The 27,134-nt window shown below is 37.9% G+C and overlaps 1 protein-coding gene across 1 annotated transcript in view; it reads left to right on the top strand.

Moving 5' to 3' along the window:
* The first annotated feature begins 237 nt into the window (after window positions 1-237).
* Window positions 238-27,134, top strand: part of FOCAD (focadhesin) — a 269,185-nt gene continuing 242,288 nt past the window's right edge. The window contains exons 1-4 of the mRNA XM_058565883.1: window positions 238-795; window positions 8,050-8,138; window positions 11,082-11,156; window positions 13,362-13,516. Of these exons, the coding sequence (XP_058421866.1) occupies window positions 735-795; window positions 8,050-8,138; window positions 11,082-11,156; window positions 13,362-13,516 (380 nt within the window). The 5' untranslated portion in view covers window positions 238-734. The remainder of the gene's footprint in view (window positions 796-8,049; window positions 8,139-11,081; window positions 11,157-13,361; window positions 13,517-27,134) is intronic.

Below are 27,134 nucleotides of genomic sequence, written 5' to 3' on the forward strand. Positions count from 1 at the left end.
ACCTCATTAGAAAGGAGCTAATTTGAAGACTTCTTTGAAGACTTAAATTGGATACTGTAAAAATTCTAGAGATAAATAAGTGTTTAGATTTTTAAAAATAACTTTTTCATCTATATTCTTTTATATATTTAGCATATAAATACATACACATGACACTTTTTTTAAAAGAAAGATTATTCAAGAATAATTGGAGACAATATTGTAACAAATCAGACATTATTGAAGTTGATGGCTTTGTTTCTTACTTTAATGCCTGGTTCTCCTGGACAGCAATCAGTTCTAACTTGGAATTTCCTGCCTTTGATCTTATTTTAGACTCCCATTTCAAAATCTATGAGTAAGTAGCATGTGATATAACTTGGATGGAACTAAATTGTAAAGGCAGGAATTTGATTGCAATTTGATGTATTTTAGCAAATTGCAACCGGTGAGATCATCAGAACTCATAGTCACCTAAATTTGCTCAGCTCTTGAATTATAGATCTTAAAATTCCTGGGACATGATGCAGTAATGTAGAATGTGCTGGTTATGCCTCATGTTACCCATGGTCCGGGGAAACACTGAGTCGGAAGTCAAGAACTGCCAGGATGATTTGCCTTTTTGGCAAGTTGCTTAACCTCTCTAACATTCAGTTTCTTCATTTCTCCAGTGACAAAAACTATGGAAGGGAGGTGATCTCAGATTCGTTATTTTATTAAGGAAGTACTAGCTACTGCAACAAAGAGACCCCAAAATGCAGTGGTTCAAACAAAGTAGAAGTTTCTTTCTTTCTCATGTAATAATTGGAATACCAGGTATGCAGTTTTGCCCCAAGCTATCATTTAGGGATCTGGGTTCCTTCCATCTTGTTTTTCAGCAGTGTCTTAGAGGCATTGTCTTCACACACATGATTGAATCTGAGTTGTTTTTAGTTGGGAGAAAGTGGGGGAAGCAGGCTCCAGTCTGGAAATGACATGTCCCGTTTGCTTAAATACCACTGGAGAAAACTTGATCACACATGTGGTCATACCTAACCGTACTTGAGGCTAGGAAATGTAATTAAGCTGGTCCAGCTACAGTTCTATTAATGTAGAAGGAGAGCACAGATATTGAAGGACAGTTAGCAGTCTCTGCCACACCTATGCAGTTTCTGCTTTCTCTGATTATAATAGTGACCACGTGGCTCTGTCATCCCACTTAGTTGCCCTCTACCTTGGCCTGATTTTGAAATTAGTGGCTAACATAAAAGTGTTTTCTACTCTAAGCTTAATTGAACGATGACTTAGTGGTCTCTTTGCAATGATTAAAAATTATTTTCTTACACTTGTTCTTTAGTATTAAAAACTTTCGACTGTGATTTCCCCATGATCTTTCCATTTTTATGAATCATATGGTTAGGAGGGCTCTAATTGTTTTGTCCTATTAATTTGAGAATACAGGTGGCTGTTGATTTTGAAGCCTTTTTTTTTTAATAATTTTTATTTATTTATTTTCCCCCAAAGCCCCAGTAGATAGTTGTATGTCATAGCTGCACATCCTTCTAGTTTCTGTATGTGGGACACGGCCTCAGCATGGCCGGAGAAGTGGTGCATCGGTACATGCCCGGGATCCAAACCCGGGCTGCCAGCAGCAGAGTGCGTGCACCCAACCGCTAAGCCACGGGGCCGGCCCATGATTTTGAAGCTTTTGAAGCAAGAGCTGAGGCTAAGCTTGGGTTTCTAGCAGGTGTCAGGATTTAATACAGGGTAATTAAACAGAACCCAGTTGCCAGATCATGGCAGATAGATTGAGAGGATACTTAGGGACTGAGAGGCGGTAGGTGAGAAGCTAATCAGGCAGAAGAACAAGGAATATGTAAATATTGGACAGCAGAGCAAGATGGGTGACTGAAAAGTATAGGTAGTTCTTTTTTTTCTTTTTTAAGCGGCAGGGGCAAAGCATCTAGGAGAATCTGGAATGTACCCCTGAGCCACAGTCTTGATAAACTTATAAGATCAGCTCAAATTTATTGATGGTGCCCATCAGCTTTACTATAAGCCATTCAAAAAAAGTAATAAAAAAATTTGTCAAAACATGTTTAAAATCCTCAGGCTGATGTTCTATAGCTTAATTTGTGGGAGGAAGAAACTAAATAAATGCATAACTGAGAATTGGAATAGTTGATAAAGTGTTAGAAAGAAAAGAAGTCCTAGATTTTGTGTCTCTGAAAGATAGGGTCCCATTAATGTGAATGCACTATATGTTTTTATCAGTCTGCTGATGACGTTGCTCATGTAAACTAGCTTCAAGAATGTAGTCTACAACCCTGACTTTACCTACATTGCAGACCTGAGCCTTTCCTATACAGAAATTTGATAGCCAAGAGTTCTCAAAGTCAAGTCTTTCTCTTGAAAGACTTTCTCATACACCCCCCACCTTACCCCCCCACCCCCCACAACTACCCTGCATAATCCCTCTGCTGGGTTCCCATACCACTTGTGAATATAAGTAGATAGATTTTGTCTTGTTTTTTAGATTGTGCCCTTCATTTGAAGTTTGACACTAAACACTTTTGTGTGATATATGGTTGTATATTTAAGTATCCTGGAGAAACCATAGAGAAAGTAAAAAACCTAAGGTGCTTTATCTATCTGCTGCTCCTTTATTACCTCTAGAATACAATTGATAGATTTATTTTCTTGGAAGTATTCTCATGGGGCTGAAACACCTTGGCAGATAAGATGGTAACTACTTAAGTTAAACAAATGCTTTGATTTTACTTTGAACTTAAAGACCTCGTTAAAAATTCTCTCTCTAATTTAGATTTAGACAGACAAAACAGGCACAATGACAAGTTGAAGATAAATCCTTTAAAATCAAACACTCTTGTCACATGTGGTTTATGGACCATATTGTCACTGGTTTCCTTTTAGGAAAGAATGCCATGCTAAGAAGTAATATATAAATTGTTTTCTTTAATGTATAAAATGCTGAAGGGAAGTTGAGATTAAAAATAAAGTAGGACACATCCTACACTGCCAGTGCTAAAGCAAACACATGTACTCTTCTTTGAAATTTCCGAAGAGAATAGAATGTTTTGATACCTTAAAAAGCCAAATGGTTGTGATTAACCTTGAAAAATAAGTCTCCAGCAGATGGAAGACACTTGCAATTTGTAGCCCAAGGGTGGCAAATCAAGAATTATAGCAGGGGCCGGCCCCATGGCTTAGCGGTTAAGTGTATGCGCTCCGCTGCTGGCGGTCCGAGTTCGGATCCTGGGCACGTGCCGACGCACTGCTTCTCCGGCCATGCTGAGACCGCGTCGCATGTACAGCAACTAGAAGGATGTGCAGCTATGACATAGGACTATCTACTGGGGCTTTGGGGGGAAAAAAAATAAATAAATAAAATTAAAGGATTATATCAAATCATGTTGCAGCTTGGATAGCGGTTTTGAGAATGGTTAATGGCCATTTGTTAGGAAAGAGTTACTATAGATTTAAAAAAAAATGTATTCATTCTCTAAAGTGTCCCATTGAAATAAGGGCTGTGCTTTGTAAGCTTAGGTATTTGTCATCTATACTTAGGTAATTTTGATAAAAACAGTACTCTTACACTCCATTGGCCTACCTCCTGGAGACAAAGCCATCTCTCTGGGTGGTTCGTCTCCTTCACTGCCATAATAAGCTATTTGCCTAACCTGCTGCTCATCTGGTCCCCAAAGCATTTTGGAATTCCAGTATTGTGGGCCTGAATCGGAGAGTAGAACCCCACATTTTCTTCTGTTTATCTCTATCACTGTTAACATTTGGGTAAGTCTGTTCTGTGATACGTCGATAACCATCTGCTTCTCTGGACATTCTAAAGTCTACTTTCTATTGAGTTAGATTAGACCATGAGAAAACTCTGTACTTGGACCCCATTAGCTGAGGCTCTTTTGCTGAATTATGTGTTATGTTATACCCATGGCTTTAACCAGGGTTTGTTTAAAAAAGAAGTAATATAAAATTTAGTTTTGCTTATGTTATTGAGAATATTGCTTATTATAACACTCTGTATTCCATCTATAAAGACTAATGTGAGAAATTTCCTTTAGAGTTTAGGGACACAAAACAGTTTATTTTCTTTGATAAAGGATACTTTTCCATCTTTTGCCTATTAAAAGATGTATAATTTACCTTATTTATGTATTTATTTGTGCCTAAAAGCACAGGGCCAAATTTGAGTGGCATTTGTAGCAATTGTATCAATACATTTCATAAATTAATTAAAAAAATAGTCATCATGTAAACCAGGAGTCAGCAAACTATAGCCCACCTGCCTCCTGTTTTTGTAAATAAAGTTTTATCAGAGCACAGCCATGGTCATTTTTTTATATACTGTCTGTGGCTGCTTTCATGCCACAATGGTAGACTTGAGTAGTTTCTCTCTGACTCTTTACAGAAAAATATTTCCAATTGTAGTGTAAATATTCACATGATGGTTTGGGTCAGACCAAATGCAATAGTACTGAAGGAATGTAAAGCAAGGTGATTACTATAAGATGTAGCTACTTGGGAAAGGCTTAACAGAGAAGATGTGCTATGAAAAGAATTTCATCTTTAAATAGTGGGAACATATAGAGAAGGGCATTTTATGTGGGAGAGAACAGCATAAGTAAAATCCCTTAGGAATGAGCAGATTTTGAGTACGTGGGACTATTTTGAAAACCGTTTTAGCCAAATTAGAATTAGACAGCAGTGAAAATGAAGTTGAATGGGTAAGACTGTTGATGGCGGGCTCAAAAGCTAGGAATCAGAATTTGCATTTAATCTGACGGGCTATTGAAAACCCACTATGAATTCTTCATGGGGAAATGATGTGATGGAAATAGCATTTTAGGACAGTTAATGTGACAGCAATGTGTGGGATGAACTCAAGCATGGAGAACCTCAAGACACTGAAGTAAGCCTAGCGTGAGGAACTAAGATGATGAGTATAGAAATGGAGAGGATAGGTAGCCTCTGAGATGCTGGAAAGAATGCAGCCGACTTGGTGACTGACTGGATTTAGAGAATGGTGGTGAAGGAAATTGTGAGAGGAGAACTGGGAAAAGATGAACTGAAATGCAAACAGTTTTTATGAGAGGAAATATGTGTGTTGTTTTTGACATCTCCCGTTTCTGGTGTTTTAGAGCCTTAGAGAGTAGGGAAGTGTTTGGAGATATGGACAAGATGGAGGCTCTGGGACAGTTAACATGAAAGGAAGAGAGCACTGGGCAGAGAGGCTTGGGAGGGCCTTCTGCAAGGAAGATGGAGCTTGCCGCAGAGTGGACAGGGGAATAGGAGGAGTCCGTAGAGCAGTGTTTCCCAGTGTGTATCCCAGGAAAGACTGGTTGTATAGACTGTTAACAGATATTTCTAGAGACAAGGGTGCCATGACCAAATAAATTTGGTAAACTCTGGGTTAAGCGAAGTTAATCAAACTTCTTGCTATAGAACCTCTCAGATTCTTTAATGATATGGACCATATTTCTATCTCCAACTAAGATCTGTCTCTCCAATGATAGATTCACATATCCAACTTTCTACCTGACGTTTCCACTTGGATATCTATTAGACATCTAAAACTTACCTGTCCAAAATGGAATTCCTGGTCTTCCCCCACAAAACTTGTTTCCCGATTTCAGTTGATGGCAACTCTATCTTTTCCTTTTAGTAAAAAATGCCATGTAAGTAATATATAAATTATTTTGTTTAATGTGTAAAATGCCCAAAGGAATTGAGATTAAAAATAAAGTTTCTCAGATCAAAAACCTTGGAGTCATCCTTGACTCCTTTCTTTCTCCTGTTTCTCATCCAATTCATTAGCAACCACACTGGCTCTACCTTCAGATCTATCCAGCATCTGGTCTCTTCTTACCTCAAGTGATTCTCTTCAACTCTTATCACTTTTTTCTCTAGTAGTTTCCCCTTTCACTCAGGATAAATGCATCAGTCCTTCCAGTGGCCTGCTAGGCCTTTTATGATGTGGCTTCTCATTGACTCTCTGATTTACTGTTCTCTTCCTCCTTCACTCTGCTCCTGATTTATCTCTTTGCTCTTTTTCGAACAAGTCTTAAGCGCTTTATTAGCTTAGGGCTTTTGCACTCACTGTTTCCTGTTCCTGTGGTGCTCTTCCCCTAGATATCTGTATGACTAACTTTCACATGCCACCCTCTCTAGAAGAGACCCTGACTACGATGTTTAAAATAGAAAATGTGTCCTTCCTCCATTTCTCATCCTCTTTGCTCTGTGTTACTTTCTTTTTTTCCATAGCACTTATCATCTTCTAACATACTATTTATTTATTTATTTTTGTGAGGAAGATCAGCCCTGAGCTGACATCCGTGCTAATCCTCCTCTTTTTGCTGAGGAAGACCGGCTCTGAGCTAACATCTATTGCCAATTCTCCTCCCTTTTTTTCCCCCAAAGCCCCAGTAGATAGTTGTATGTCATAGTTGCACATCCTTCTAGTTGCTGTATGTGGGATGTGGCCTCAGCATGGCCGGAGAAGCGGTGCCTCGGTGTGCGCCCGGGATCTGAACCCGGGCCTCCAGTAGCGGAGCACGCGCACTTAACCGCTAAACCACGGGGCCGGCCCCAACATATTATATTTTGTGTGTTATTCGGTTTTTTATTTACTGTCTATCTTTTCCTACTAGACTATAAGCTTCATGAGTGTAGGGACTTTTGTCTGTTTTGTTCACTGATGTAACCCAAGCACCTAGAACAGTGCCTGACACACAATAGCCACCTAATAAGTGTTTGTAAAATGAGGGACTGAGTCTTCAAGATGGCCATGTATGTCCCCACAAAATCCTTTTTTTCCTCCCATGGAGATCTCTTTATCCTGGGTTTCCCAAGGACACATTTTGGGAAATTCTGTCATGTTCTCTTATGGAATTCAACAGAGAAGAAAGTTCCAAGAAAGATGAAATTGACACAACTGGGAAGTTGAAGAAATTTTGACCTGCTTATGCTAGTGAGTAGATTTAGATAGGAGATATAGTTTGCAGTCTTGGAACAGGTTGTTTCAGTGCTGTGAAATGTCAAATGCAAGGGAGTAAAGTTGGACTTAGATGTTGAAGAAGAAAGCTAGGATAAATTATCCGTTCAGGGAGATTAGCTTTGGAAGAAAAGGAGGAAAGTTGTTAGAAAGAGCTACAGATTCAACACAAGGTGCCTCCACTTTTGAGGTTAGGAAACCTTGGTTTTGTTGCCTATTATTTTTATAAGGTAACCTAGAGTACAGTATTGACATAAAAATTTTTTTTTTTTGTATGGTAATAAATAAGTGACCTAAAGCATCCTATTTTTCAAAGTAGTGTAATTTGATGGATTCAGTGCTGCATGGGAATTGGATAAATTTGAATCGTTAGGAAATCCTCTTATTAGTTGTGTGCCTTCAATTTACCACCAGCCCTCCTCTATCCTTTTTGCGTGCTTTTTTTTTTTTTTTTGAGAGCCCAGTAAGATTGAGAGGTGTGATGTAAATATTAAAAGTTGGTGCTAATTGCTTGCTTGTTCCTCTTTTAGGAGGGCAGCACTCTGTTGATGTGTGAGTGTCTAGGTCATCTCTATATTTCCTGAAAAGGCTCACCTAGGCTTTACACTTGTCACTAGCAGTTGGATTAGTGCTTAAATGAAAGCTTATACTAAAGTGAGGCATAGTTTAAGCAATTTTGTAAAGTTTGATTCTTTCTCCCCTGGAAGTTTTGATCCATGAAAGAATTAATTTCTATTTCAAACGTGTGGTTGAACTTTTAAAATCATGTTATTTAGGCTTGAACTTTTGGATTTCTTTTTGGTTTCTATAGTGTGAATTCATCTGTTTCAGGAATTAGCTCTAGTGGGAAAAACTAAGAGCTGTTGGGTATTTTTAGTTTATTTATCAATCATGGCATTTAAGGCCTGAAGTGGTTAACAGGGAAGGGTATGCCAAGGATTACTCTGCAAAGCCCTGTGCTTTATTTCCCTTGTTTTTGGAATGAATAACATTCATGTTATTTGAGGAATAATTGGTTTGAACTCCTTTTCCGGACTAACAATGTTCTTTTGTTTTGGTTGCAGAATCTGCGTACATACATGTAACAGAAGCAAAAATGTCAGATGATATCAGGAAAAGGTTTGAATTTCCAAATTCTCTTATCCAATCACAGGTAATTTTATTTATTTATTTTTGCTTCATGGTAACAAATGAACCTTTTTGGTGAATTGTTAATTGAACTTTATATTTTTAACATTAGATATTTTATTCTTCTATATATAGAGAGATATATAATTTTTTTTTTTTTTGGTGAGGAAGATCGGCCCTGAGCTAACATCTGCCAATCCTCCTCTTTTTGCTGAGGAAGACTGGCTGTGGGCTAACATCCGTGCCCATCTTCCTCCACTTTATATGGGACGCTGCCACAGCATGGCTTGCCAAGCAGTGCATCGGTTTGTGCCAGGGACGCGAACCGGTGAACCCCGGGCTGCCGCAGCGAAGTGCACGCATTTAACCACTTGCGCTACCGGGCCGGCCCCTAGAGATATATTATTTTATTAAACAACTTTTATATGAGTTAATTTGAAATTTTATATTTGACCTTGGAAAGTAAATATTGAAATTGGCCAATCTCAGCTTCTATTTATATCATACTTTTCTTCTTAGAGATTATAAAACCTTGATTAACTGGGAGGCCCCTAAATATGTATTTTTTTTTTGGCCTATAATTATTGGGAACAGAAGTAAATGGTTATACATCTACAGACTATGAGAGATTAATATTTAAAATATTTAATATTAAAATATTTAAATCTGTACAACTATTAAGAATAGTAGATTTTTATAATAATGACATTCAATAAGTAAAATATCCTGGATTAAAAAATTTGGACTTTATACTAACTCAGGCAGGAGATTGTGATAATTTATTTTACAGGACTTTTCAATTATTAGAGTTAAAACAAAGGTGGTTTTCTGGCTAGCCTTCAGCTAACTAGAAGCATTCTGGTTAATCAAGGTATCATAGTAGTTTACTGTCTTTTCTTGTGAGAGTGAAGCTAAGGGACCAGCAGAGGCCTGCCTGAAGACTTAGCAACCTACAACGTCGGGGATACTTTCAGCAATTAACTTCGGAGATGCCTGCTGTGGGAATTGACTTAGCTGGGTAGTGGGGAACCCTTCCATGAGGAGTAGAACACTCCTTATGCAAGATTCCCTTCTACCTGACTGGGTTGGAGTCATATCCTGTGCAGCACAGGTCCTTACCATGAAGAAGAAGATGAAGGCTTGGAGGATGCTGTCCACAACTTTTATTTTTCTGTGCCTGGAATCCCTTCATTAGCATCAATAATCAAGAAATGCCTGTGTGTGTTACTATTAAGTTAAATGAAAAGTGTATATGTATTGTTTACTGTAGGATGTCAGTTGCAACTATTCTGTTATGGAGAACTTAGCAATATAGGCTGATTTATCCTTGTATTTTATATTTTAAAATAAATTTGGCTATATTCTCTGATTTTTAGAAGGATAAATTGAAAGGTAAATAGGAGAAATTGAACCTGGTGGGCAGTGGGGGATGTCTATTATTCAGCTTATTTTCTTTTAGTCTTTTTTCTAAATATGAAAGGTAGTTTCTTTGTCCTTGTTGTGTTTCATATTGATTTTATTAGGTTCTTGCAATTGTGCCCTGTTCTCTGTGAATATGTCTTGTTGTTTTGTAACCGCTGCTCAATGTTAGCACCATATTTCATTGATTCACACACATTTTTTCACATTTTAACATCTTTGAAATTGGGCTGCATCTGGTAATTGATGACAGCAGTTATTATACAATTGGTATTGCCTACACAATTGTGAACTAGGCCATGATTTTCCAGATGAGTCTCAAAGAGCTCTGTCGTTAATATAAAATCAAATTCTAAATTATAACAAGCATTATATAACATAGAGTAATTGGCCACCTTTTTTTCTTTTTCAATAGTATGTAAAATAAGGGCACATCTTGCAGTCGATGGCCAGTTAGATTCAATGAAATATGGTATATTTTGTAAACAGGAACCCAAACTATTCACTGGCCCTTAATTCTTGTTACTGTCCCTCTAACTAGGAGGTAAGAGACAGTTGAACTAATCGTAACATTCATGTAAATGAGTGAATTGTATTGCAAAACTGAGACTATCCAGCATTGAGGTCTTAAATCATTTCCAATGTGTGAAATACAAAAAGAAACAAAGAAGTGGGTGCTGTGTTTTTATTTGAGCTTTTCTAGAGACTTTGCAAGACTGATGGGTATTCACAGCTATATCATGCATTGGTCCCAAGTGCAGGATCAATAGTTGTAACATTGCAGTTTTTCCTAACCCGTACACAGAATGGCTGTCCTTGTTGCTAGCCTGTGGCTCTAAGATAGCAGTGCTGGGTAGTGCTGAAAAACTAAGAGAATGAGGTGGAGGTGGCAGGAGGGAATGATATTTATGTATTTATGTAATGAAGAGTTCTGTAAGAGTCTTAGATTTAATTTTGGGCTTTTTGACTGAAGCAGGATATGGGAAAATTTTAGAGGTTTGTAAGATGGAAAACTTATTAAAGGGCTAAAACTTATGGGAAAATAATAAAGAAATTAAATCACAGAGCCCAGACGAAAGAGAATGGTCATGGTGGGGGGAGACCTATTGGTTCAGATCTCTGTGGGCCATAGTCATAAAGATGGGGATGCGTTTTCTCCATCTTCATTGTGGGCATGATTAATGGATTAAGCAATCTCAAGTTATCTTCTAATTCTAAGTGATAGCAATTTGAATTGAAAATCTGACAGTTTTCTTAACATCTATGAGCTGTAGTTTGCTCATTGAAATAAAAATTGGGATAAAAATACTTACCTTGAGGATTATGAAGATTAAAAATTATGTATGTGGAGTGCCTAATTCAGTGCCTTCTGCATAGCACATACTCAGTGAATGGGTTTTTTTTTTTTGAATGGGAATTTTCTTAATTACCAATTGACTGTCTGGCATACTCATATCAACTAGTATTGATTTTAGTTACCTTCAAATGCACTATTTGGAGAGAACTAACTTCTGAGGGAATATATTCATTAATTTTGTTTGTTTTTTAGGCTGTGGGTCATCTTATTGCTGCAGTCCTAAAGGAAAATGGTTTTTCAGAAAAGATCCACCAGTCCACAAACCAGGTGTGTATTTAACTTTGTGCTTTAGTTCTATTCAGATATTGCTACCAGCTGGGTCACATATACACTTCTTTTGTTTCCCTTACTTCAGGTCACTGTAGAAATGATTTTGAGCTGTGACAAGTTCATTGCATTTTTTCTTGGTTTACCATGTTTTCTTTCAAATTCTTTTAAATTTTAAAATTGGTTACAACACACTCCAGGAATGAGCTACGGAGGGGGCTAAGCGGATTATTCTTATGACTATTAGTGAAAAATAACATGGGTGAAAGGAGGGTAGGCATGCTTTAGAGAAGGTTGATAGGGCTACCTCTGGGGGAATATTTATATTTAATAGCGGAAGTGAATATAGTGGCTCTGTTTGGGTGTAGGAGATTTCTCATGCTTTAGGTAGCCCCAAATGTGAGTTCTAAGTTCGAAAGGTCATGCACTGACAGTTGGAGCCGGAGGAAAAATTTTGAACCATGTGTAGGGCAGGTGAATGCTAAGAGTTGAAGCAGTGCCAGCTTACTGAGATGGATCCCACTTGGGTTTTGGTTGACCAATGTTGTATATTTTGACATGCTGGTTGGAAACTCTACTTAAGTAGGTGCTCTAATGTAAACCCTATGGAGAACATAGGTGATGGAAATAAGATTTTTTTTTTCTCCAGAAATAAATTGATTTTTTTCCTCTCTCATTCCTTTTGATTAGCTGCTCCAAGTTACATTTCTTTACAGCTTCTGCTGACATGTTGAAGCAAGTGTAGGGGCATGCTTCACTAATTGGCATTTATCTGGTATTTGTATGTAGTTATACAAATTAGGTTTTCTGAGAACCCTGATCTTAATCCTGCCTATAATCATGTTATGTACTCTAAGAAGATTTAGTGGTTTTACTTAAACTGTTAGGATTTATTGAATATCAAATTCCTGTAACTGAATGTTTCCTCTTCTATTAATAAATGAATGCTTACTTCCATGAGGACATAGTATTACCTGAGGCAACAGTTTATTTGTTCATTTATTTTGTTTTTCTGGCTTAGTAATGGAGTAATGACATTTAGAACTCTTTGATATTGTCCACACAGGTGAATAAAATTTCCTTCTGAATAAAGGAAATGGAATATAAATATTCTTTTCCTGCAGTGACTGTTAACTGATTGAAAAGGCTCTCAGAGCCAGCTACAGTGGGAAAGGGGGCACAATAAGATGTGGATTGTCATTCTTTTAGTTATTGATGGGAGCTGGGGATCTTAATTTTTTTCTCCGAATTATGTATTTCCCTAATAAATTATGTCAGTAGGAAGGAAAGATAGCTTCATTATGTGTTCTTTAAAAAAAACCCCAAACCAAAAAACCCCCCAAAACCATGTGTAAATCTAAATGAACTTAACCCACAATACATTCAAATATAGGTTTATCATTAGTAGTGAACCTTTTTGGGTGGGGTGGGGGTCATGGGCTCCTGAAAGTTACGAAAGCTGGACCTCTGCTTTTATAGGATTTTTCAAAATAAAGAACTTATATTTACTTATGTGCCCTTCCAGTGCTTTTCTATCAAAATGACAGACTGACAGCATGAGGGGAAAAAAGTCACAGTCTCTTTCCTGGGCAAACCAGTTTTTCTCAGCTTTTGTTGGTAGCCGTGGAACCAGCATCTTGCTGGTAGCCTGTCTTCTCTCTCTTCCCTCTGGGCCACATAAGACTTCAGTAAATTGGGGCAGGGACATTGTGGGTGGTGGTGGGGTGCATGTAGGTCACGGAGATTGGTGGTAGGAGAGCAGGAACATTTTCTGAAAATGTAATTGTCATTTAGGGTTTGAAACATATGTATGATTTGGAGTTCAACTTAGACGAACTGATAGGCTGATATTTTTGGTGTCTGGTTATATGGCTTGGTTAGAGCACTGCTAGAGCCAAGTCTAAGTTTTGATCCCCTGATAGTTTTGCTGTGTTGCTGCAACTCAGGTCATACCTCTGTCTGCAGGCAGCCTTGTTCTGCAGCAAAGATACCAGGTGAGAGAGAGAGTTGCTATATCAGAACACATTCATTATCTTTCTTAGAAAACTGACTTTAGTTTATTCTACTAATGGAGTGAAAACAGCATCATCTTTGTACGGGAAAGCTAGCCAACTGTGAACGAATTACACTTTGATGCATGGCTGGGGCTGTATATGCGTTTGCTGCTTATCGGAAGTGTCTTTTAATCACCGGGTTTGATTTCAGACTCCTGCTCTGAACTTGCTGTGGGAGAAGTGTTGCAGTGACAACGTAGTGGTTCGGACAGCCTGCTGTGAGAGTCTGGTGGCACTTGTTGCTCAGGACCACGCGGAGTTTAGCTATGTTCTCAATGGGATACTCAACCTGATTCCATCTACCAGGTACTCTTTCCTTCATGTTTGGTCAGTTAACAATTAAATTTTTAGAAAAAAATTCACTAATTTGCCATAAGGGTCAACATTCACCCTACTTGCCAGTTGTTTTTCTTTCCCTTAAAATGTCATGCAGTTGATACTTCATATGTTGTGACAACATGCTAATTTAAACTATAGTTTTGGAATTTATGGTGATTTGCTGTACTTAAGTTTTGGGGCTCTGCTTAAATTTGTCATTGCTTTTTTTAATGAAGAAAATAGCTAAGTAGTTTATAATTCACAATTGCAGTGCAAATTCCTGACTTATTTTAAGAAAGAAGGTTGCCCGTAAGTGATGCTATTTCCACAATGGTAAAGTTTATACACTGTACTGGCAATACTTGGTCAGCCTGTGGCATTAGTATATGTATTAGAAAGTAATAGCACTAATTTCTTTAAAAGTATTTTGTGATTTATTCATGTCTTCCTCCGATTATTCCAAGTAAATAATGTTTTGTTCTTTGAATTTGTTTGGTATGACCGTATTTATTCTGCTCATAGGCTGAGGATAATGGAATCACAAGGGATTAAAAGGACATACTCCATTCTGAGATGGTCAAACAGGACATGTGAACCATCCCATGGAAGTGAACGTTTCTTGTAAAATACTTTCTGAAAAGGAGATGCCACTCTGTGCTTCAAGAAATGGTCTTGATCCATACGCCCTCAATTTTGCCTACTTTAAATCCCTTGGGCTTCTGCCCCCTTCTCCCAACTCTCACCCAGTTCCTGCCTCCTTCTTGGTGGGGTTACTTGTTCTCCCAAAGTTTTTTACTCACTTTTTTTTGTTGTATCATCTGAGCTGAATACTTAATCTTTTTTTTTTTTTTTGCCTTCACTGGAGAAGGAATACAGCTGTGACTATCCATCTGTGGAAGATACCTTCCTAGGCTTGAAGTCTGTTAGGTTAAATAACCTCTGGCCTTTTAACCTTTCTTCACAGATCTTATTTTGTCCCCTCAGATCATCTCATTGTGTCTTTTGGAACCTTGATTTTTCTTTATATTCTGCTTTGTATTCAGTTATAAGTCCAAACCTTCAGCATGGTATATATGCCCTTCCCACAATAGCTCTAGCCTTCTGTTCAACCTGCGTGTCCTGCTGTGAACCCGTATACAACTGTTCCCTATTGCAGAGCCTTTGCATGTGCTCTATATCTGCATGGAATGTTCCTTCCCCTTCTCTTTATGACAGCATCTTCTTCATCCTTTAAGGCTCAGCTTAGACGTCACCTTTCCTGCCTAGACACTTCCCTCTTCTCAGCTGGCCTACTTGCTCTTGCACAGTATTTTTTTTTACCTGTATTTTTGTATCTAGCACACTCTTCAACAGTTAGTAGATGACCAAATATTTCTGAATAAGTAAGGGTTAGATCATATTTGAAAACATTCATTTTCTGTTTTTCTTTGCGTGCACGTTTGTGCACACACACACACACACACACACAAATACCTTTAGAAGGATCCTGTTGTATACCCATAAAAAAAGTAGTTTGGAGGAGGCTTTTCAAAAGTTAAGTTTAATGTGTGCCTCTTTTTCATACTTATTGGTTGACTTGAAGCAAGCCACCTGGAGTTTGCCTTACACTTTTTGTCAAATGCAGGCAATGGTATTTGTTTCCCTCTAAATAGTTTTCAAATGCCTTAAAATTCACAAACCTAAAATCTACTTACATTGTGTAGTTGTACAATTTATATTCAAAAGTAAGATTGTCAGTAGCTAAGGGGGCCAGGGTAATGTCTCTGGCTATGTAAGGGATAATTAGAGCAGGTTAGATTATATCTTTAATTCCAGAAGATCATATTAGAAAATTATGCTGGTGTGGGATATCCTTCACACATCGGTATACATCCATCATCACTATTGTAAACTGAAAAGCATAAGCTTTACTGATAGTGAATCAGCATGTCATCTGTATATTATAATTTGCCAGTAACCTTAGATGTTTTTAAAATTTAAAAATAGACTTTTTGAATAGGCAATACATTCCCATAGTAAAAAAAAAAAAAAAAGTTCAAAAAAAAATTCAAAAGGATATAGGAGGCAAAGTCTCTGTCCTACTCCTGTATCTCAGTTTTTCTCCTCAGAGGCAAAACTTTTGCTGGGTCTTATTATCTTTTAAGAATGTTGTATGCACATATAACTGAAAATTTGTGTATATATTTTTCATTTTTTAAAAAACAGAATTAGTAGCCTACTATATATAGTATTCTTTATTTTGCATTTTTTAGTGAAAAATGTATCTTGAAAATTATTGTATAGCATACATCAATGCTTTTTAATTCTTTTCCAGCTGCAAAATATTCCATTGCACGAATGTGCCATAATTTACCAATTATCTATTGATTTCAATTATTTGTAACTTCAGACAGTGCTTCAATGAATAATCTTACATATATAAGTGACCATTAGTTTTCAGGTCTTTAGAAGTGTGGTAAAATATAGAAGAAAGCCTTGAATTTTTTTTTTTTTTTGGTGAGGAAGATTTACCCTGGGCTAACAGCTGTTGCCAATCTTCCTCTCTTTTTTTTTTTTTTTGCTTGAGGAAGATTAGCCCTGTGCTAACATCTGTGCCAGCCTTCCTCCATTTTGTATGTGGGTTGTCGCCACAGCATGGCTGTCGAGTGGTGTAGGTCCTTGACTGGGATCCAAACCCATGAACCCTGGGCTGCTGAAGCGGAGTGCGCTGAACCTAACCACTACACCGTACAGGGCTGGCCCCAAGCCTTGAATTTTATAGTAAGCAAATATAGGAATTTTAACAATTGAAGAATAATGAGGAAAGATTGATTGATTGAGTGATTGTGAGGAAGATCAGCCCTGAGCTAACATCCATGCCAATCCTCCTCTTTTTGCCGAGGAAGACTGGCCCTGGGCTAACATCCCTGCCCATCTTCCTCCACTTTATATGGGACGCTGCCACAGTATGGCTTGACAAGCCGTGCTGACAAGCCGTGCATCGGTGTGCTCCCATGATCCAAACCCCAGGCTGCCTGCAGCGGAGTGTAGGCACTTAACCGCCACCAGGCCAGCCCCGGGAGGGAAGATTTTTTTAGAAGTTTCTTATCTGAGAATGTTCATATTATCTAAATTGTTAGCTATAGGGAGATGTAGATAGAGTAGATCCTATAGCTAACCATTTTAATTTTTGAATCAATTTGATCATGAAATGTGGTATATAAGTGCTCAGTTTTCTTTATTGTCAGTAGAGGTGATAATTATTTGTGTATCAGAAAACAAAATTTTCTTCTTTTGCTTTATTTCAAGTAGCAGAGCTTTGTGGTTTGTAGTGATTACAAAGACTATACTTTGCCTTGTTTATGTCTTAAAAAAAGCAAAATAAGAATCAAATTTAAGAAATTAAATTACATTTAATTAAAAGCAGGAGACTCAAACAGCCTCCTCCTCCAAACGCTGCTCAGGGAATTTTCTGAGGCAGAAAACCATCTTTATCTTTGGGATCTAAAAGCAGGATTGACTTCGTCATTTTCCTGTGCTTCTTGTCTGAAGCATTTGGGTCTTTATTTCTAGTATTTAAATTTCTACTTGTCTCTAGATTTCTCGTCTTAAAATAGAGGATTATCAGAATCTAGAGGCACCTTGTGAATGGAGCCACACAATGATTGGCCATCTTTGATCTAGAAAAATAATTCTCAAACTTGATGTTTTTATTTTGGCTACCTACTAGTCTAGCATCCTTTAGGAACAGAGAGAGAGGGAGAGGGGAGAGGGAAAAGGGCAGAAGGAGGGAGGGAGGGAGAGAGATTGAGATTTAGACTGTGTAGCTTCTGGAGCTTTCTCAGCATTGCAGCAAGTGTTGAAAGCTGCAAGGAAAGATGGGAGGAAAAGTCAGTGAGGTGGTCTCTCTCAGCCTTATAACCTGTAAGGACAGGTTGGTCCTTTGCAAGTCTAGTCTATAAAATTCCTTTGGAATATGTATGGAAAGGCCCCCCACCCCAAACCCAACCCACCACTGGAGAAACATTGGTCTAGAGCTTGCTACATTGTATAGTCTAACCTTGAAAAAGACTTGACATTTGCAAAACTCTGGTTGTCTAAACTTCAGGGAGTGGCTGGGAAAGTGTCTGGCTCTGTTTGAGGCGCTGTTTCCTTCAAAGGAATAGTTTGATGTCCAAGAGTGTTCTCAGTTCAAAGCTGAGGCAACATGAAACAATTGTAAACTAGTTTTTATAGCTTCTGTAAACAAAGAAATGGATTTAAGAGGCCCAAAATGTTCTTTTAATCAGTAAGGAAATTTGAAAAAAAAAAAGTTATTCCCTAGGGAGGGTGAAGGAAAGAAGGGGACCACAAAGGAAACACAGTAAGGAAATCATTATCACCAGTTAAATGTGAATTTTGAAATTAACCAAAGCTGAAATTAAAGCAAATGATACATAGTAGCGTGTGCTTTTCTTGTCCTTTAAGGAACTGCTTGTTTTAAGTTTAGATTGATTTTGGTTTTGCTTGTTTGTTTTTATTTTTACGTTGAATTCATCCTGAGACAAAGATTCCCAGAGCAAAGAGTTTCCCTGTTTTTCTTTCCTTAGATTTCTTCCCCTAACTGCGCTAGCTTCGAGAAAGCTCATGCAGACATTGTTATAGTTGCCTAGTAACGGGATTTTGAATAAAAACTGTACTCTCCTGTGGAACCAGATATTCAGTTTTCGATATTGAGATGTCATGACAGGCTGTAATTTCAGTTCAACTGCTTCCCCAACCCCCCCCCCCCCCCGTTTAAAAAAATGTGTTTGTTAGGGAGGTTGTGCTCTAAATAAACTAGACTAGCACTTGATTTGTGTGCCTTTTGTGCTCCCAAACAGGCAACGGATCTGCAATTTATGTATTTGGGGGAAAATAAAGTATATTAAGATGTGAGAGATTAAAGTCTATTTTCTGAGATTCCTCAAGTCTACTTTTTAATGAAATCTTGCATAGGTTATTAAAAATGCCCATAGTGGGTTCTGACTAAAGCTGTTGGACTCAGTAAGTCTTTGATCATGGATTGATGAAGATCCATTTTGGTTAAAAATGATTCTGAGAAGTATCTGGAGTTAAGATTTAGGGTAATCTAGTGAGAAAATTCTTTTCTCTCAGGGTCTTTTCTTTTATTGATGTTTCTGTTCCATGGGAAACTTAATTGCTTTGTTATCATGTGGAAAATGGCTAGTAACCCAGGAGATACTGTATTCATGTCTTCTATTATTGAAGATGTTCTCTACTTTTTAGCTTCTTTTTCTTTATTTTATTTGGCAGGAGAACCACCAAAGAAAGATGCCTTTATGAGGTTTCCTCCAAAGTTTAAGAAAGACAGCCTTAGCATGCTTTCTTCTGCAGCTGGGGTGTCAGAGTATTTTGCATGAATTTGAGATGGTTTCAGGGTTTGTATCTACATTGGTATTATTGCTCATTTAACTCTTATCTGCAAGTGACAGAATTACTAGACTATGTCTGTTTCGCCATCTTGTCTTTTAAGTATTCCTTTAAGCCTTTTAGCTTGTTTCCAGATGTTCTCGTTTCTTTTTTTCCAACACGTTTTCCTTTTCTAAAATCCCAGAATCTCTTTCAACTTGCAGCTCCAAACCAGAAAAGTGATTCCAGCCACTTTTCTTGTCTAGGACATTCTGCCCTATTTCTTCTTAAGTTAGTTATCTGGTTGAAGGCTTTGTTTGTCACAAAATCTTCCATTGTAAGTGTCATGTGTTTATGCTAAGATGTTTCTAGGTGATTTAAGAAAAGTGACTACTGAACACTTGTTACTTTTATAGTGGAAAAATGCTTCAGAAGAAATAAAGCTATTTTCTGGTACTTAGAAGACAAATGAGTGCGCAGAACTTTCTCGGGCAAAAGCTCAGTAGCATTACATCTCTGAGATTTTTTTAAAGAAGCATTACTTTTGTCATTTATTCAAGCATGGGTTCCCCAGAACGTTTTTTTTAATTTCTTCCCTCTTTTCCTGGCTTTCTTTACCTCTCCCTCTCTCTCTCTCTTTTCTCATATGATTTTATAACAAATTTAGAAAATGATTTGATCATTAATCTAGTGTTTAACATTCTCTTATTTGCTGGTGACTTACTGTGCTTAAGGCTGACTAATTATCCTTTCCATTTAAAAAGGGACTTGGCCACATTTGTAACATTGGTTCCCATGATACCTGGAGATGTCCCCTTTTGGGATGTTTTTGTCATTCTCTTCAACCCAAAATCTTGTTATTCTCATCCCTGTTCAAAAAATTAATATGGGTGCTTCCTTGTACTTCATATTTGGAATATTTCAAAAAGCAAAGAACCAAGCATTATTTGTCGTCTTTTGAGGAGGAGACTGAGCATACATGGGCAGTGTTTAATGTAGTAATCAAATAAACCCCAAACAAAGGAAACCTGATACATGTTATTCATGTGCACAATAGTAATTGTGCTATATTTACCTAGTGAAAAGCAATTTTTTGGCATGATTTTAACTAGTGTAGTTCATACACCTTGACCGAAATTTTTTCCTTTTCCTTTTTTTTATGGAATATTCAGCATCGTTATTGACCCACGCTCGCTCTCATGATGATATCTGTGTCTTGGTTCTTATACCTAGTGGAAGTTGAGGTTCCTTTTTGCATTGTCTCTTAGAGCTCAAGCCTGAAGTTCCCTTTGCTCTCTCTTAAGAGGCTTCTTGAGTCTTTTCCACTTTTCCTGGCACCCACTCAAGGAAGGATTTGTTCCAGCTGATCTTTACTGAAGGGCTTTTGGCAGCAGGTTCCTGAGTATGTTAGGATTCTTTGGGCTACGGAAACCTGCTGAAACTAGTTTGAGCATTAAAGGGTGATTTTTATTTTTTTGATAGAGGGGTGTCCCAAGGGACCCAGGAACAGGGATGCACCTAGGCCTCAGAAACAAATTGGATACTGGCTGTGTTGTTTCTCTCTTGCTACAGACTGACTTTCTCTGTTTCCTAGTCCACAGGGCACCGCCTGCTCCTGGGCTAACATCTCTTATGTATGAGAGACAGCCAGACTGAGGTTGGAATTTCTTGGCCATAATTACAGATTTCCAAGGGCGGGACTCAGCATGTGTGAGATGTTCACTCCTGGACCAATGAACTGATCTGCCAGGGACTGTGTATTAGTTTTCTAGGATTGCTGTAACAATCGCCACAAACGTGGTAGCTTAAAACAACAGGAATTTATTATTTCACAATTCTGGAGGCCAGAAGTCTAAAACCACGGTGTTAGCAGGATTGGTTCCTTCTGGAGGCTGGGCGAATCCATTCTGTGCCTCTCTCCTAGCTTCTGGTGGCCACCGCCAACCCTAGGTGTTCCTTGGTTTGTGGTTGCATAATTCCAATCTCTGCCTCTGTCTTTTCATGACCTTCTTCTCTGTATGTCTCTGTGTCTCAAATCTCCCTCTCCTTTCTCTTAATGAGGATAATAGTCATTGGTCTTAAGGCCCAACTAGGATGATCTCATCTTGAGATCCTTAAAATTATATCTGCAAGGACCTAATTTCCAAATAAAGTCACACTCACAGGTACCAGGGGTTAGAACTTAGATATAGCTTGTGGGGGACGTAGTTTAACTCTCTACAGGCTGTGTCTTCATTGTGTGAGTGTATGTATGCTAGGATCCCTTATAGGGTAACCATATGAATGGTAATTCCCAAAACAGAGGAGACTGGGACACTATTCCTAAAGAATCTTCTGCACTGAGATTGTACTTGGGGGAAAGCCATGACTTTGGAAATAGGTATCTCTCAGCCTCTCAGCTCAGCTCTAGCTTTGAAACACAATTGTGCTTAAGTATAAGTGACTGATGTTAGATCTGTGTTGCTCTGACAGGGATAGAGGGAGGAGAGATTGAGTAGTTGGAGAGTTAATGTCAAAGGTAACATAATTGTTTAACTGTGATGGCAAGATGCCACCACGTTTTCTATCATCATCATCATTGTCATCGTCATTATCATCATCATCATCCTCATCATCATCATCCTCGGGGATATTTTTTTGAAACTATAAATTCTCTCTCCAAATAGCAGTAATGATAGAAGCAACCTCTGCCTTGGTTGCCAGGGGAAGGGAGGTAAAGGAAGGAAACTAGCTTGGAGTGTGACACAAAAAAATAACCAAGATAATTTTGGAAAAAATAGGTGTTACAAAGAGCACCTCTTCGTATGACTTTTAAAACTTTTTATGGAGAATTCTAAAAGTAAGTAGAATAGTGTTATGAACCCTCATATTCCTGTCACTCAGCCCGACAACTGTTAATCCAGGGCCAGTGCTGCTCCGTCCATAAACCTGTCCACTTCCATCCTGCCCATATTCTTTTGGAGCAAATCCCAGACATTGTGTAATTTCTTCTGTAGATATTTAAGTATATACCTCTTTAAAAAGCCCAAGAGTAATGTCGTTATTACACCTGGATATACGTGTGTGTGTGTGTGTGTGTGTGTGTATCATTTTTTTAAATGTCCAGTCAGTGTTCAGATTTCTCATGGCCTCATAATTTTTTTTTTTTTTTTAATAATTTGAATGATCATCCAAAGAAGAAGTGATTGTTAGGTCTTTTACATCTCCTTTAATCTATAGGATCTCCCCCTCACATCTATCTGTCTCTCTCTCTGTCTCTCTCTTTCTCTCTATCTTACAGTTTGTTGAAGAAACTTGGTTGCTGTGATTCCCACAATGTGGATTTTGCTGATTGCATCTCCATGGTGTGCTTTAACTTATTTCTCTGTATTTCATATAAATTGAAAGTTTTTTCTGATATTTGATGAGATTTAGGTTCAATTTTTGTTGTTCTTGGGCGTGGGTGTCGGGGGAGAGATTTCTTCATAGGTGGTAATGTGTTCTTCCATAGGAGGGACATAATATCTGATTGTTTTGTTTTTTGGTGATGTTAGCTGTTGATGCTCAGTGGGTGGATCCATTAATTCATTAGGAGTTTCAAACTGGTGACATTCTAATTCTATCATTTTTTCTTCACTTGTTAACCTGAAATACTGCTATAAAGAGAACCTTCCCTATATCTACTGTTTGGTTACCCAGTAGTATAGTTTGTATAAGAAAGGCAAGATGTATACCTGATTCTTTCTTTTTATTTACTAAACTTAAAAATAATCAGGGCCGGCCCCTTGGCTTAGCGGTTAAGTGCGCGCGCTCTGCTGTTGGCGGCCCTGGTTCGGATCCCCGGCGCGCACCGACGCACCGCTTCTCTGGCCATGCTGAGGCCACGCCCCACATACAGCAGCTAGAAGGATGTCCAGCTGTGACATGCAATTATCTACTGGGGCTTTGGGGGGAAAATAAATAAATAAAAATCTTAAAAAAAAAAATCAGGTTTTTCTCTTTTTTTTTTTTAGCATCCTTCAGTGTTGACCAATTAGATTTTATTTTGTAAAGAATTATAATGAGTTCATGGATTTAAATGTAATTGATGTCTTTCAGTCTTCCTTCTTTTTTTTAAATCATTTTTTGAGACTTTATTATCTTTTCACTATTTTTGAGTCTGTTTTGGACCCACTTTTTACAAGCAGCTAGAGAGAGAGAGAAATTTAAGTAAAGTTTCAAAAGTCTTATTGCTATTTAATGATTTTCATATATAACAAATGAATTCAGAGGGAGGGGAGTGAAAGAAAATAGCATCTTCCAAAGGGGATTTCTTGCAGATGCTCTGATCTTAAGTCACAGGAAACATCTAATATTCCTAAAACTCTCTTAGGAGTTAATTTGCGGTGTGGTGAATTTAGCTGCATGGTGGGCAGTCTTCAACACAGTAGTTAAATCTCTATTTACCATGCTGAATATTCATCTTTTACTTTACTTATTCTATCAGGAGTCCTAAGTTGGTTTTAATGTAACTACATGGATTAAGATGTATTAAAAAAAAAAAGCTCCAACAAAAAACACCTGCCTCGCTTCCCCCAACAGGGTTATTTCCTTGCTTGATAATATAAAGGGTATTATATTAATTTTATCTTCCCAGTGTTTACAATTCCCTCAGTTCCTAAATGTACAATCTCCGAAATGAGGCCTGTAACCACAACTAGTAATACCATTCATATTAGTTTATTTAGTAATAAAATAAATATCAAATTTCAATAATAAAGATATCAGATATTTTAAATATGTGCATATTTAAAATCATGTAATTATAGAACTAGAAATTACCTTCAGAGGTCACCTCTGGGGCCAAGCAAGACAAAGACAGCTGTCTTCTATCCATCTATCCATCTATTAATTAAACATATTTCTTGAATATCTCCTTATACCTGTGCTAGGTGCTGTGATATCATGGTGAAGAAAGCACACATTGCACTCATGATGCTTTTGGTTTAGAGGGAGAGATTGCCATAATCATAGTTGCACAATTATGTATTAAACTACGTTCAGGCAAAGTCCACTGTGCTGGGAATGCCTTTAATCTGGGGGTTTGACCTCATCATGGAGGTCAAGGAAGGCTTTCCTGATGAAGTAACGCCTAAGATGATACTGAGGAATGAGTAGAACTTACCTAGGCAAATAGGATAGGGTCGAACTTTCCAGTTACAGGAAATAGCGTGTGCCAAGTCCCTCTAGTGGGAGGGAAGATGGCTAGTAAGAAGGCCTGAAAGAATGCCAAGAACAAGGAGAGAATGGTTTGAGATGAAGCTGGGAAGGTAGGTAGGGGCCACACAATGCAGGCCATGATGGCTAATCTTGAGGATTGGGGTCTTCATGCCAAGTGCAAAGGGAATCTATTGAAGTGTCTCATCTAGTGAGTAGCAGTGGTCTCAAAAATTCCTACTCTGGCTGCAATAACATTAAGTGTTGGGTTTGGGGTAGGTAGATAGAGTGGATACAGGGAGATGAGTTTAGGTGGCTGTTGCTGGAGGAGTTCAGGGGAGGGAAGTTGGTTGCTGGCACTAGAAATGGAGGGAAATAAATGGATTTGTGAGATACTTAGGGGGTGAAGCATTTGAGGTGGATTGAATATGAGGATGACTGAAAGGGGTATGTCAAAGGTGACTCCTTGATTTCTGGCTTGCCTAACAGGTAGATAGGGAACATTAGAAGACCAGGTGTGTGGGAAGAGCCTAAGTTTGGTTTTGAACATGTCATATTTGATGCACAATTCAGACATCAAGGTGGGAATATCTAGTAGGCAGCTGGATATGCCATTTTTGGGAATGATATCCCCTGAACATATTGTACTGTGAATAAGTCATAATGTCTAATCAGATCTTTTCTGCCCTGATTAAAGTCTTTTCTTTGATTTGTTAAATAACTCTTCTGTGTATCTGTGTACCTCAGACAGAGACAGCCTGCTTGTCAAAGGGCTAATTCCAGTTCCCAAAAATGTTCCTCAGATGTCTTCTTTCTCAAATTAACATGTTTTTGTGTCTGTGCTAAACTGTGGCTGAAGACAGGTTCTAAATAAAAGACACTGGTTATTTCATTGTTTATTTTAAATTTCTGCTCATACTCTCTATCTAGGAAATCAGGTTTAATCCTCTATTTGTGTTCAGAGACTCCTTCCTCACCTCGAGATTATAAACCTTTTTTTTTTCCTTTTTTCACTAATAACATAAAAGTAGTGCATACTTTTTTGAAAACTCAAACAATGGCACTTGTAGATAATGAAAGTAGAAAGTGGTAAAACTTTTTATTATGTTCTCTTTCTTTTCTTCTTTCTTAAAAATTCACTTTCTTATTGGGACCTGGAGGAAAACTACGAAGTGGCAGTGCTGGAAAGGCTCAGGACTGTACAAACTCACAGAGGTTCCTCCTAATCTTGGTCTTGGTTCCCTCGGGAATGTAGAGAAAGCTAGGGTGATCTGAAATCAGATCCAGGCACATGGAGTCAGGGACCGGCTAATTCCAGTGAAACTGGAGCCCCATTTCTAGATCTATAAAAAAGTATTTATGAACAGATACATTCCAAGTGTTTTAAAATCGGATGCTCTATTCGTATGTATATTGTTCTTTTTTTTTTTTTTGTGAGGAGATCAGCCCTGAGCTAACATCCACCAATCCTCCTCTTTTTTTTTTTTTTTTTTTTTTTGCTGAGGAAGACGGCCCTGGGCTAACATCGGTGCCCATCTTCCTCCACTTTATATGGGACGCCGCCACAGCATGGCTTACCAAGCAGTGCGTCGGTGCGCGCCCGGGATCCGAACCAGCGAACCCCGGGCCGCCGCAGCGGAGCGCGCGCACTTAACCGCTTGCGCCACCGGGCCGGCCCCTGTATATTGTTCTAAAGCTTGCTTTTTTCCACTTAATATGTGTTGGACATCTTTCCATAGATCTGTTTACATCCTTGTTAATGGCTGCCGAGTATTCTACGATATGGATGTATCATATTTTAACTATTTCTCTATGGATAAATGTATTTTTTTCTTCCATTTTTTTTTAAGATAACAAATAGTGTAATATTTTCTTTTGGGATTATGTAAGGGTATTTCTATAGGATGGGCTCTTAGAAGCGAAATTTATGGGAAAAAGGGCATGAGCATTTAAAAATTTTGTGGATACTGCCAAATTGCTCTCCATGAAGGCTCAACCAGTGTATGTTCGACATGAAAGTGCTTATTTCCCCATTCACTCATCAACACTTGTTATTATGAATCTTATTCTTCTGTGATTTGCTTATCTATATTCTCTGCTCATTTTTCTATTATATGATTTGCGTTATTTTGTTGCTTTTCTTGTTTTATGGCTATTAAATCCTTTTTCCATCATATATGTTGTAAATATTTCATCTCAGACTATTTCTTATATTAACTTTATGTTTTCTCTCCCCTGAAAACCCTCCTGACTAACTTTGCTAAAACTGTCTGGAACTTTAGTTACAGACTGTCTTTTTTTTTGGTTCTTTTTCACATTCCCGGCCCCCCCAATCCTCTCTTTAATCTTTATAGCCACATTTGAAAAATACCAGAGACTTGATTGTAAGTTCTTCTGGTATGCATTCTGACCAAAGTTCTTTGTAGCCTGTATCTTCCTATTTCTTCAATTCTTTTTTATGCTTTATCTTAAAAAAATTAATAGCTTTATTGAGATATAATTCACATATTATAAAATCACCCTTTTCAAGTATACAACTCAGTGGTTTTTAGTATATTTACAAAATTGTGCAATCATCATGCATTATCTTTTAACTGAAGAACTTCTTTAAGAAAAATTTTCAGAGCATTACGTCTGAAAATATTTCTTTTGTCTTCATACATTCATCTCAGGTTTTTGGGTGGGGTTTAGATTTATTAAGTTGTATAAACCTTTCCCTCATAATTCCATATACACTGTTTCATTCAGTGTTACAAATGAGAATTCTAATGCCAAATTAGAAATGATGTCAGTCTAATGGTCTTTATTTTATAGATTTTATTTTGCAAAATCTAAGAGGATTTTCTTTTTTTCTTTTTTCTTTTTTTTTATATATATATATATATTTTTAACATTTACTTTTTTTCCCCCCCAAAGCCCCAGTACATAGTTGTATGTCGTAGTTGCACATCCTTCTAGTTGCTGTATGTGGGACGCGGCCTCAGCGTGGCGGGAGAAGCGGTGTGTCGGTGCTCACCCAGGATCCGAACCTGGGCCGCTGGCAGTGGAGCGCGAACACTTA

This window comes from Diceros bicornis, chromosome 22 (genome assembly GCF_020826845.1).
Source record: "Diceros bicornis minor isolate mBicDic1 chromosome 22, mDicBic1.mat.cur, whole genome shotgun sequence".
Lineage (NCBI taxonomy): Eukaryota > Metazoa > Chordata > Mammalia > Perissodactyla > Rhinocerotidae > Diceros > Diceros bicornis.